This window comes from Rhea americana, unplaced genomic scaffold (assembly GCF_003343005.1).
Source record: "Rhea americana isolate MKP2758 unplaced genomic scaffold, rheAme1 scaffold_13, whole genome shotgun sequence".
Taxonomy (NCBI): Eukaryota; Metazoa; Chordata; class Aves; order Rheiformes; family Rheidae; genus Rhea; species Rhea americana.
This window is the reverse complement of record NW_028185372.1, coordinates 1,827,416-1,839,680: the sequence shown is the minus strand read 5'-3', so window position 1 is coordinate 1,839,680 and position 12,265 is coordinate 1,827,416. Positions and strand designations below refer to the sequence as shown.

At 43.0% G+C, this 12,265-nt stretch overlaps 1 protein-coding gene across 2 annotated transcripts; it reads left to right on the top strand.

Annotated features, from left to right (window-relative positions):
• Positions 1-1,244: 1,244 nt before the first annotated feature.
• On the top strand, positions 1,245-10,569 carry CAPSL (calcyphosine like). 2 transcript variants are annotated; one of them, XM_085326258.1, is made up of 4 exons: positions 1,245-1,381; positions 1,606-1,783; positions 2,609-2,818; positions 10,365-10,569. In XM_085326258.1, the coding sequence occupies exons 1-4, from the start codon at positions 1,245-1,247 to the stop codon at positions 10,464-10,466; spliced, it is 627 nt and encodes a 208-aa protein (XP_085182384.1). In that variant the 3' UTR covers positions 10,467-10,569. The 2 variants fall into 2 exon arrangements, with proteins under 2 accessions (XP_085182384.1, XP_085182383.1); XM_085326257.1 differs by lacking the exon at positions 10,365-10,569 and adding an exon at positions 5,416-5,517.
• Positions 10,570-12,265: the final 1,696 nt, after the last annotated feature.

The window sequence follows — 12,265 nt, the reverse complement described above, 5'->3', positions numbered from 1 at the left end:
ACAGTGCTGGAGCTCCGTGGGCTGATTTTCCTATTCCACCATCTACCTCTGAGGGAAGCCAGGAGGCTTATGTGCTTGCTTGCAGAGTCCTGACAGCCTGGGGTGATAAATGCTGTGCCAGTTTAAGCTATTTTGTTCATTAGTTGTCTTAAAATAGCAAAGGGTGTCCTTAGGTGAGACAAAGTCTCATGGTGATAGCTGCTTGTGTGCAAAGCCCTGCTCTGGAGAAATTGAACTAATTAGGAACAAAAGCAAATATAAGAAAAAAGTCTTATTGTGACCCAGAGCCACAATTTATGCTGCCACAGTTCTTCCTGAGTGGGAATGCAATTGCAAATCTGGCATGGCAGAGGTTGGAGGTAGGGTCTCTAGAGGCAGCAGTGCTCTCCTGTCTGTGCTGAACTGCCTTTCAGTGTGGTCTTAAACAAATTCATAACCGCAATTTATTCCTTGCCGATGGGTTAAGGTCATAGCATGTTTTTCTGAGCTCTCCTTTCAGATTTGATGACCCCATGTAGTGCAGATCAAAGCAATTATTTTCACTCTGTGAAAAGAAAAAAGTTCAGTTCCTCTGACAATTTCCCCTTCTGAGAAAAGGATATAAGTAAAAGGAAACAGAAGAGGGTCAAATCACATCCTTGTGAGAGAGCTGCCAGCCCCAAATGCTCTGATTATTCATCCATTGGACTCAGTCACCAGGCCTCTCCTCGCAGCTCTAGCTTCAGTCCAGACCACTTACTCCACATGAAGCTCGAGGTGGGAGCTGCCCCCTCTGTCCTGACGACCTTTTGCAAGGGACGGCAGCTTGGTTTCTCTCCTTGTATAAATTTCTTTAGACTTGCAGATGTGCTGGGGAAGCCTTCCCTGAGCTCTTCTCTACTAACTCTTTAATCCTGCCAAGTCCAAAGCAGAGCTCAACAGACTCTGTCAATGGCTTGAGTTAGGAAAGCATGCAAATACACGGGTCCAGGTCATTCCCTTAACTCACAGCAGTGTCTAAACTAATACTTCAGTTACGACTGATGTGAAGTATCAAAACAAGATGCTGTGATGAATCAGAACTCCAGCCCAAACTCTGAAAAACTAACAGAGTACCTAAGTATTTGCAAGACGGGCATAAAGCATTTCTCAGTAGAAGGTCCCTTACAGGTCAAGGATTTGTGATACTCGATATATTAAGACAGTTTTCAGTACTATGTGTTGTATATGTGAATCCATGCTATATGGGAGGTTTGGTCTTCCAGATGCCAGGCACAGCAAGGCATGACCGTGAGATGGCAATCCAGGCCAAAAGAAGTCTAACTAAAACCACGGACCCAGTAGAAAGACTTCGGCTGCGGTGTTTAGCAAGGGGATCTGCAGGCATTAAAGGACTTGGCAGGTGAGTCTAAGAAGTCAAATTTGCAGAATCACAAAATGGTTGAGGTCGGAAGGGACCTCTGGAGATCTTCATTGTTTGGCTTTCTTTTTTTCTTTTTTTCTTTTTTTCTTTGTCCTCCAAAGACTGTAGTGGTCAGTCCAGTGGCCTCATGCTTTGGCATTTAAATTGCTGCATCATTCTCTACGTTTTCTGTTCTACTAACTTCAAATTACACATTTCCACAGAGTATTTCGGATTATGGATGATGACAACAGCAGGACCCTTGATTTCAAAGAGTTTGTGAAAGGATTAAATGATTATGCTATGATGATAGACAAGGAAGAAGCACAAGAGATTTTCCGGATATTTGATAAAGATGGCAGTGGAACAATTGACTTTGATGAGTTTCTTGTTACACTAAGAGTAAGTATGAGAATTTATGGTATTATTGCACTAAATGGAGAAAGAGCCCTGTTTCATCATTAGATGAACATGGTCAGTGCTAGCTAAATAGAGTAGTGATACTCATATTAGTAATTAGCAAAATCTACAGTTGTATTTAAAATGTCAGTAACTCTTGAGAAGTTAAAATATTCCATCTTCATATGCTAATGCATATACTAAAAATTGTCCTAAATGACCCTTTTGTAGTTAAGAGAGCTCAGAACCTAACATGCCTCTGCAATTTATTGACAAAACCTAAGGCTCCTAGTAAATAAATGATTGTGATTTTTTTTTCTTTTTTAACAAATTGCTGTCTTAAGTACCTAAATTCCACCTATGTTGCAGTTCAGGTCCTATGAGGTTCTGTCCATTAATCTCACTTGTTTTCTATCTCCTTATAACATAAGCTAATCCAGTGAGAGTTTTCTCTAATTAAACACAGCATGACTGACTTTGGTTGGGGATCTTTTGTTCTGCTGATATCTAAACAGCTAAAGAAGAGAAAATATTTACTGTTTACTGTTGTTAAAATAATTAAAATTGATGGTATAGAAAAATATTCCAGGAAACACTTTTTCTCTATTTGTCTACTTACTAGCCTTTTGATAGATACTGAATAAACTCCATTTTACTGATTTTTGATAATATATTGTGCTTTATGTCGCACAGACAATGTAAACTATCAGTAGTTTGCTGTCCCAAGTGCTTGAACTAGAGTTACTGAAAACAACAGCAGCGACTTGAATTTGGAATTGGGCAAGTAGTTGGCAGAAATCAAATGGATCTGTTAATATTTCTTTACAGCCTCCCATGTCGAATGCCAGAAAAGAAATAATCATGCAGGCATTTAGGAAGTTAGATAAAACTGGAGATGGTATCATAACAATTGAAGACTTGCGGGGGGTTTACAATGCAAAACATCATCCTAAATATCAGAATGGAGACTGGACAGAAGATCAAGTATTCAGGTCCTTTCTAGATAATTTTGATTCACCCTATGACAAGGATGGGAAGGTAAGTGAAACATCTGATGTGCAACCATGAATACAACATTTGACTCACAGCTAAAATTATTAAATGTGATAATGATGCCAGTACCAAATGTGCAGCTGCAGGGCATTTGTGTCACATTCATGGGAGACAGAAAAGCAGGTGAATATTCAATGCTTAGGACTATTAGTGAAGCTTGCTTAGGCATTCAGAGGCAAAAATAATCTGCAGGAGATGCGAAAGCTAGGCAAGGGATTGCATTTACAGGCTTGTAGGCTTTATGACTCTACTTTTATAAGCAACACTAAGCATATCTTCAAACTAACCCACCACAATTGCTAATTTTCAAAATCTCTGTAAACTGGAAGATTTCTCACTTCTCAGGAGAATAAAAACCAGGACCTAGTTCAGAAGCATGTTTCCTGAAATACTTTATGTTTAGCACTTCTATAGTATGTGTAATTATTTAGACCAGTGGCTTGGGAATCACTGCATAATAGATATGGATTTATCCAGAGAGAATTGAATAGAAGATTAGGGTTAGAGTAGAAAAAAGAGAAAAACCACAGCTCTAGCTGAAGCAGAGGCTGGAAAGGGGCTGCCAAAGGGACCTGAGGCAGCTGAGAGAATTGTGCCGCGAGGAACTGCTGGCCTGGGGAAGGATGGGGAGGCCTTGCCTACCGCTCAGCTGAGGTTTTCCAGTTCAAGTACAGAGCCTGATCACCCTCTGCAATGGACTTCTCATGCATCCACTTCATAACCTTCTCAATTTCCAAGCCATTCAGACTTCTTTTTCCCCTCAATATGTGTCTGCAAAGTTTTTTGACCCAAATTTGCATATGTCTGACCAACTCAGCGAGCCTGGATGTGTCTGCTATTTCCATGTCCATATCTTCAGTCCAAGCTGTTCATAATAATGAGCCAGATAAGGCTTCATCAGAACTTTCTGCAATGTTTTTAACACTTCCCTGTCTCTTCTGAAACAGTCTTGCTTAGGTTGCACCTGGCTTTTCACAGCTGCATTACACTGGTGACTGTTGCCAGTCTAATGCTTGGCTACTCTACCCAAATCTTCCACTTCTTTTGTTTCCAACAGGCAAGTTCTCAGTTTGTAGAGAGGTATTAGTTTTTATATCCCCTGGGCATGACTTTGCACTTGGTAGAGCTGAATTTCATCCCCCTTTCTGTTACGCCATCCTCAGAGTTACCCAGTTCTGTGGTTTGTCGCCTTCCTTCTCTGCAGCAGCAGCGGCTTCTGGCAAACTTCAGCAGAACGCTCCTGCTTTGTTGTGCTGAGGTCATACATGAAAACATTAAACAAGATGAGTTCCCAAAATGATCCTTGACAAACTTAGTGCCACTGTATCTCTAACTGGCCTCCACAATGCCTTGTACTTTGTAAATGCTGCAGATTTTGAGCTAATGGAAGAGTTACTCTGACCACCCCTACCTTTTGTTTAGCAATCCTGACATTAGCCCACCAGATGCAGTTTCATTTGAGAACTGAACATGGCTTTCCTGTGCCTAAATCTGCCATGTCACTAGTAAAAACCAAAGACATGTTAGATTAATTGTCCAGATGTGACTTCTACCTGAAGTGGAGCTACATTCCCTGACTTTAGCACTGAAGACTTACTTGATCTGGATTTTGCTGACAAATGATTTCAAATGATTCCTACAAAAGACTAGAAGAAGATAGCTGACCAAGTGAGAAAACCTAGAACGGTTTTAGCTGAAATGCCTCATGGCTTTGCAGCTGCTAGAAATGTAGAAAGGGCCTCTTCTCAGTAATCTTGCTGAGTACCTCTGAAACAGCCAGGGTCTAGGATGCTTGTAATGGTAGGATAGGCTAAAATGGTCAGTTCTTCTGACTGTCACACATTTTTTCTAGCTCTCAAGTGCACAAGGCAAAATATTATAGGGGAAAATATTTTTATATGTGATGTTTTATTCAAAGAATGACCTATATGGTTCAAGAATTAAGGCTACTATTTGTAGTAGGTGCTAAATTTAATTTTTAAAAATTGCAATATCCTTAATAAAAATGGATTAGATTTCTGGTGCAACATAGATAAATAGCTAAGAGTTTTATATACATTCACCAGAGATAAAATATCACTGTTCCACACAGGTCTCATTTAAAAAGTCTTTCAAATTCCCAAAGAGTTTTGAATACTTTTAGTGTACATTTTGGAGTTAAATCTGTTAATAAAAGTAACCAGACTAAGTGTCAATTTTTAAAAATTAAATTTAGCAACCAACAACCAAATGATAGCATCAGTGTAAAAACTGCATAACAATATTTGTATTTTTGAGAATCACTCATTTTAACTTCAATTCTTGGTAAGATTAATTTAATTGTGCATCTTTAATTCCCATCTAAGCATACCTGGGGGACAAGAGCTCTATTTCTAATGAAGAAGTTTTGCAAATTCTGCAGTAACTTCTGCAAATTTTCAGTGCTTTCATTCTTCCTATTGGGTTCCTTTTCACCGGCAATAATATGAAATAGCAGATGTTAAGGTTTAATTTAGATTTTTTTTTTGAATGTGTAGTTTTTTTCTATTACAACATGAAGAAAATGAAGGTTCATTTTCCTGTTTTAAATCCTTCTATCTCAGGTCACAACAGAAGAATTCATGAACTACTATGCAGGAGTCAGCGCTTCAATAGACACTGATGTCTATTTTATCGTCATGATGAAAAACGCTTGGAAACTCTAATTGTATGGTTAAAGGAACAAGACTTTATTTCCACTTTTTGTAGGTCCATATGATTAAGTATATGCTCATTTTCCATAACTGCAGCTTCCAGGCACTGTGCAGGTTACAGCCAAGCTGCAGAGATAGCTGTCAGCGGCACTGCTTTGGTAGGCACCCCCTCGGAGCATCAGCAGCTTTCTTGGAGAGCAGACCTGGCAGCCAGCCACTCGGTAGACCTTTGCTTTTTCTTCCTGCATCCCTGACCTGTCTTTTCTTCTCTGAGACAAGCTTTTCCTTTCTTCTCTGCTGTCTGCAGTAAGTTCCAGTGGTTCCTGAGTGTATCCCTACTTCCACTGTTAGCTACAGCTCTGCTTGACAGAGGATGTAAGAGGAGGAAATATTCTGGAAGGCTTTGGTTTGGGCAGACAGTTATAAGTCTGTCCCATGAGGGACCAACCTCTACAGCGCTCAGCTATGTCAGTATGTGACACAGAGGTCACATACCTCCCTCTCCCCCAGCTCCATGGTGCCTCTCAGCTTCTTGTGCCTCACACGTGAGCAACGGCATAAGTGTTCAGCTCAGTGCTGGGACCGTGCGAGTTCCCAGTGCTGGGAAGCTGCTGGAGGAAACAAATGAAAAAGGGGAGACAGGGACCAATATAAATGCTAAAGTCTTTATAAAAACCAATTTTTTCCCCTCTGCTGCTTACAGCTGTGTCAGCATTTTTGTGTGCATGCCTTGGTCCAGTTCTCTGTGGATCTGATTACGTCTTTTCTTTTCCTTTGGTTCCCTTCTTTCTATACTCTAAGCTCACCTTCAAAGGGGCGTACATGTGTTACAGCCTTTTCTTCTCACTGGTCCTGGAACATTTACCAATGTGGTAGCTGTCGTCTATACATGGCTGTAACAAAAGTTACTTACTACTTTTTGTACTTATGCTGACTTATGGCCAACCTATGACTCCAGAGAAGTCCTCAAAGCTTGATCGGCTGGTCTTACACAAACTGTGCTTTCCATTTTGTTTAAACATGAGCTCTCAGTACAAGCAACAGGTACCTGCAATTTCTTAGCAAAGGCTGTGCAAGATCAATGTTTCCCTTGATCCATAAGTCTCTAGAAACTTGCACACTGGTTAACACTGGTGGAAAGAGTCTCTCTATGATGTTTGTCATCAGTCATAAGAGGAGTCATTACCTACTGGGATGCTACTGAGGTATCTATGTGCCTTACATGAAAAACAAACTTGCCATCAGAGGTTTTGTATGTATTGGCACTGTATGTAGGACCCATTTCTTTCTCATTTATTAATTGACTCCACAGCAGACTGTCATGTTACCCACCTAGTATGTTCCAAATAAAAAGAAAGTAATGTTGCTGGACTGTGGGAATCACAAAATGAAAATGAAAATTATTTCCAAGTGACATATATTATCTAAATGTTTTGAACTCCACAGTGATCTGTTGTGCTGACTTTTAATCAAGCCCTGTGTAAATTTTAATCTGAATAACTAATTCTAAGCAGTTTGTCTGTTCTGTACTAACCCTTTGCAATTTTACATAATCCTAAATGCAGTACACCTTTTCAGAAGGATTTTGTGTCAGCAGGAGCAGCACTCATGTCAAATGATGGCACTGGCCCTAACTGCACCTTTTTAAAGTCAGCAGCAGCTTTGTCACTGGCCTCTGCGCACCTGGGTTTAAGCCTGTCACGGCTGACGAACGCTCGGTGCTTCAGGGTGGCGTTTCCCTCCCTGTTCTGCACGGAGCTGACTAATGGGGTTTTGTGGTGGGGCCTGTAAGATGTGAATGAGGAGAGCTCAGACCGGCCCGTGCTCGGGCGAGGGCCGGGCGCTCGCCCTGGTGGCGTGAACTGTGGCTGAGGCGCTTACGAATGCTCTCAGAGCAGGTCCTGGTGCTTCAGGTCTGCCTAATGTAGATCGCAAGACTCGCTGGACACATTTTCTAAGTGTAGTCAGAAGGCGGGTTTTCATAATTTTATCATTTTGAAAATTTGCACAGAGCACATTTCCAAGTGCTTGCTTCAAGTTGCTTTGAGGTCAGTGACAGGATTTCCTTTCACTTCCATGGGGACAGAATTGCTCCTGGAGCAACCTGAGGAAAAATTGGTAACTACAGAAGAGGTGTATTGCTTTCAGGAAAAAGAAAACAATCTAGGAAAGATGAACCTGTAACATATTTTACTCGTAAACAAATGTAGAATACAAGTTGTGCTGTAAGACAAGTTATTTGATTAATATGTGTGCAAATTTATGGAAGAAACATAGGCATTGTATTAACTGCTGAGTAGGAAAATCTTTACTGAAACCTGTACAGCCATGATCATACAGTGGGCACACACACCTGAACTTCAGAGGACGCACTTTGCAGAGGACAAAGACAAGCTAGAGCGACCGGGCACCAAGGCACAGCAAGGCAGGTGCTTAAAGCCACCACTTAGCACTTCAGGGTCCTGCTCTGCCAGGGATACTGCATTGCGGAGAGCTGAAGATGATTTTTGGGAGTCTGTCCTAAGGTGCAGGTTGCTGTGTGCTGGGTACAGACCCAGCAGATGCTGTAGATAGGCTTAGCAGTACAGGGCATCCTGCCGAGTTCGTGGTTGCACGGTGCACACGACAGATACCAGGAGGTAGGTGGCAATGTATGCCACCGTATCTGTCACTAGAATCAAGATTACAAGATCTTGGTTGGTGCTTCATATTCTAACACTATTTCTTGTTTCTGATTGTGCAACAGAAGTTAAACAGGATGGTACAAACCATAGGAACATTTGAGTCTGCGTGGTTGTGGGGAAACACAAGAAGCAAATGTTTTGCCTGCTGCTGTGTCACCAGCTCCAGGCTGCCCTGCAGCAGAGCCATTCGTGCGGGCTGAGCTCTGCCCATCCCGCCAGGCAGCGCGCAGGAGCTCTGACTCACAACGCTGGCTGACGCCTGTCACTCATAGAAGGAAAAGGCTTCCTTAGGCCTCCCCAAACTTGCTTGCCAGATCGGTGTGCGTACTGGATAAGGACAAGTAAGGAGGGCTGCATTGCCCGGCTGGAACCTCAAGAGGTCCAGTGGGCATCCCAAACTTGCCTGTGGCCATGCCTTCGGAGTGACCGCTTGCAGCATCCTACACTGTCAGCATTCCTGCAACATCTCTCACTTCATCATAGTTTTGCCCCTTGGGTCTCAGTGTGATTTTTTTGGCTTTGTATTTTTGTGCCTAGAGAGAAACATTTGGCTTCATAGGATCAAAAATTGTTGCTTGGTTTGTCATGCAGCATAAATTTATTGAAATTAGACCACAAGGTATATTCACCAAGCTGGTTGATTTTGTAGGTCTTAGCAAGGGCAAATGGAAGCTGAGGGTTTTGCAGATGAAACCAAGTGTGCACATTGGAATATGAAAGCCAAGTTGCTTCTACCTAGTACTGACTCAAAACTTCACAACAGAGTAGGCAGAACTGAACTTTGTTATCTCAGAGCTGAGCTTACAGTATCTGCTGTCATCAGCTGACAAAAGGAGCATGCATGGTGATTTCTGCTTTTTTTGTCTGCCTGCCCTAGAGCAGCAGCAGGAGCAAGCATAGCTTTCTGTGGTAGACACAACACTGAGAGAAACTTGCTGCCTTCAGCAATAGCAAACTTTCTGTGACTTTCTCTGTGACCATAGCTCATCCTATTTCTCTAGAAGTCCTTTCTCGTATCCAGCTGAGGAGGGGAAACTAAGGGGAAAAAAAAAAAAAAAAAAAACAACATGTTGCCTAGTGAGCTGTATTGAAAGCTGTAGTGAGCTGAGGAAAAGTCCTCAGATGGCTGGTAGCTGCCTCAGTATTTGAAGCAGCCTCAGGCTGTGCTGGTTTGCCCCAGTTCTGCTCTGAACACTTTTAAGTCCCAATGATTTCCACGCTGGTTTTAAATCGGGAGCTCTCACACTGACAGGTGTAGCATGAAACTTGAACAGTATGTAATAGAAAGGCTTTAGCAGTATCATTTTCAGCTGGGCCTGGGTAGGGGCTGTATGTCCAACGAAAGCTGGAGTGAGGCTTTCCAGCAGCCTTCAGAGCTCCCGCTGAATCCACCAGGAACTGCAGCTGAAGAACGGTGGTGGGATCCAGGCGTTGTTCAAAATCTTGGCAACAAGAAAAAAATGAGAAAGAAAAGAAATGCAATGCATTCTGAAGGTTAGCTTAGGACTGGCTTTCTTGGAAAAACAGATTTTGGTAAAATATGAGTAATGTTTATTTTCCAGAGGCAAATTTGGATTTTTTTCATTGCAAATCTGTAATATTTTTGCTGACACCTGCATTTTTTAACTTTCTAATGATATTTCTAGCATTCAGAATTTGATATTTGTTTTACATAGATTTTCTTAAAAAAAATAGTCTATCATTTTAGAGTAGCTTTGACCTCATGCCATAAATCTATTCCTTAAGACATTTCCAAACTGCATTTCTTTTTGGCTTCTCCTTTTTTAATCGCTTGACTAAGCTTTTTTTTTTTTAATTATTATTCCGGTGCTGGTGTTGAACGAATTTAATTTTCTTCTGGCATCTAAACTGTGCTGTTAATATTTAGCAATAATTAGAATAGCTTTTCTTATATTCATTTTTCCAGGATGTAGCAACTGCTCTGTCTCCAAATGCAAGAAGCTCATTCCATTGACCTCAGTGTCCTTGGATCAAATGCAGGGGAGCAACAGGTCCTAATGTCAGAGTAGCTGACAACTTGACATAAAAATCAGACTTCTCTGAAACTCTAAAAGAATTATTTTCAAAATGTGGGAATATGTTACATAAACATTCTGCTTTGGGCCACACTATATAGCTGTAGCAATGTTTTAAATCTGTTTTTTTCATTCCTAGGTTACAAAAGATGAATTTTTGAACTACTATGCTGGAGTTAGTGCCTCTGTGGATAGTGATGCCTACTTCATTTTAATGATGAAGAAATCCTGGAAACTCTGACTTTCATTTTGGTTTGCCCTGATCTCTTTGCAATTAGAGACTATAAAGATACAAAATACAATTAAACTCAGCATGGGTTTGATTTTTTTTTCCAGTTCCTGCCTGAGATATATGATCAGAGCTAACTGGTTTGAGGACACCAGCAAAGCTTTCCAGCGCTGGACACTTGCACGGGGCTTAATATGTTCAACAGATGGCGCTTAAAAGCCGAGAAACAGCCGCCTGAGGGAGATTCGGAGCTGCTGTGAGCAAAGGGCTGTGACTAGCAGCTGCGCTTCCAGCATCATTAGCTGTTTCCTTGTGTACCTGTACATTAGATTTGTTTTGCCAATGTCTTGATTTATACAGAAGTGCTTATCTGGGGTGCTTCGCGATCACTGTAATAAGGAACTATTTGACCCTAAAGTAAATAATTCTTAATGGTTCAGGTCTCTGTTATGTTGCATTCCAGCTGGTTTTAAAAGAAAGCTTCAGAAACCCACAACCAAAATGATAATTATTGCAGGCCAAAAGCACATTAACTAAAAACCTACCCTTTTTCACCCCAGTACTGCAGGGCTGCAATATTACTGCATAAATGCAGGCCTTCAAGTCAATAAAAGCCAAGAAGCCTGCAAGGAGTTAAACTTCTACCCCGTGGCAATACCCCGCCAGCGCTGGCACATCCCTCCGTGCCAGAAGGGATGGTTTTAAGGCCGGCGTCTGCCTACCTAACGCGGCCCGGCTGGCGAGAGGAGCAGTCCTGCCCGCGGCGAGCCGCGCCGATCCCCGGGCAGCTCCGAGAGCCACGAGCCGCCTCGCGTCTTGGCCACGGGCTCAGCGGCGCCAGCCCAAGGGAGCGGGTGAGGCCTCGCGCCCCGCGTCTCGTCTCCTCCCAGGGCGAAGAGCAGGCTCCTGCTTCCCCCGGGGGCAGGAGAGGCGTCTCAGAGCCACCCGGTCGTGTCAAACAAGACCCAGAGGAAACGTGGCCTTTCTTACCTTGCTGCGAACCGGAGGCGTCTTTGCCTCACCACGGATTTTACATTACGCCGGGCACCATCTGCTTAAAACTTTTCTTCCCCTTGGGCAGAGCCGTCTCCCGCCTCTCAGCACGCTTAGCCGGCCGGCCGGCCACCCTACGGACACTGGCAAAGACGTGTTTCATCAATGCCTCTACGTGGACACGCGTGCGAGGAGAAGACGTGGTGAACGAGCTGGTAAACCCAGCCGGGAGCGAGCGCCGCCGCAGGGGGTAATTAACGCTTCTCAGCATCGTTAGGGCTCGGCTGTGAGCCAGTAGCTTCAAAAGGAAGCTGAAAGCTATTCATTAAGTAGTTTTGCACCTATATAAGCCCATCCAATGTGTTTTGTATACTACGAGGTCACCTGTGAAGTTCAGGATTGCTGAAACTGGGACCGCTGAAACGTCATTGCGGCAGCACCTGAGAAGCAGTCGGTGGCCACTTTTGCGGAAGACGTAGCTCCCGCCGCTCCGGGCAGACTGCCGGAGCGTAAGGAAATCTGCTGGTCGCTACAYGCTTCAGAAAAAGCTAATCCTCAGACAGAGTGACTGTGGTTGGAAGCTAGCACTCGTAAAAACGCAGCCTGGCAGGACTTGACTGAAACTGCTGTAACGACCGGCCTGTCGGCATTGACTGGTGGCAGCTGGATGTGGTTCAGTTAACTGGTTTCATGACAGTYTCTGAGAGCTAGGGGCCTTTTAAATCCTTATTGCTGACCTTCAGCCCTCCTTATCTGGACCACGCTGCTCACTGATCTCCTGAAAATACACTCTTCTAGACAGACTTTATAATATGCTC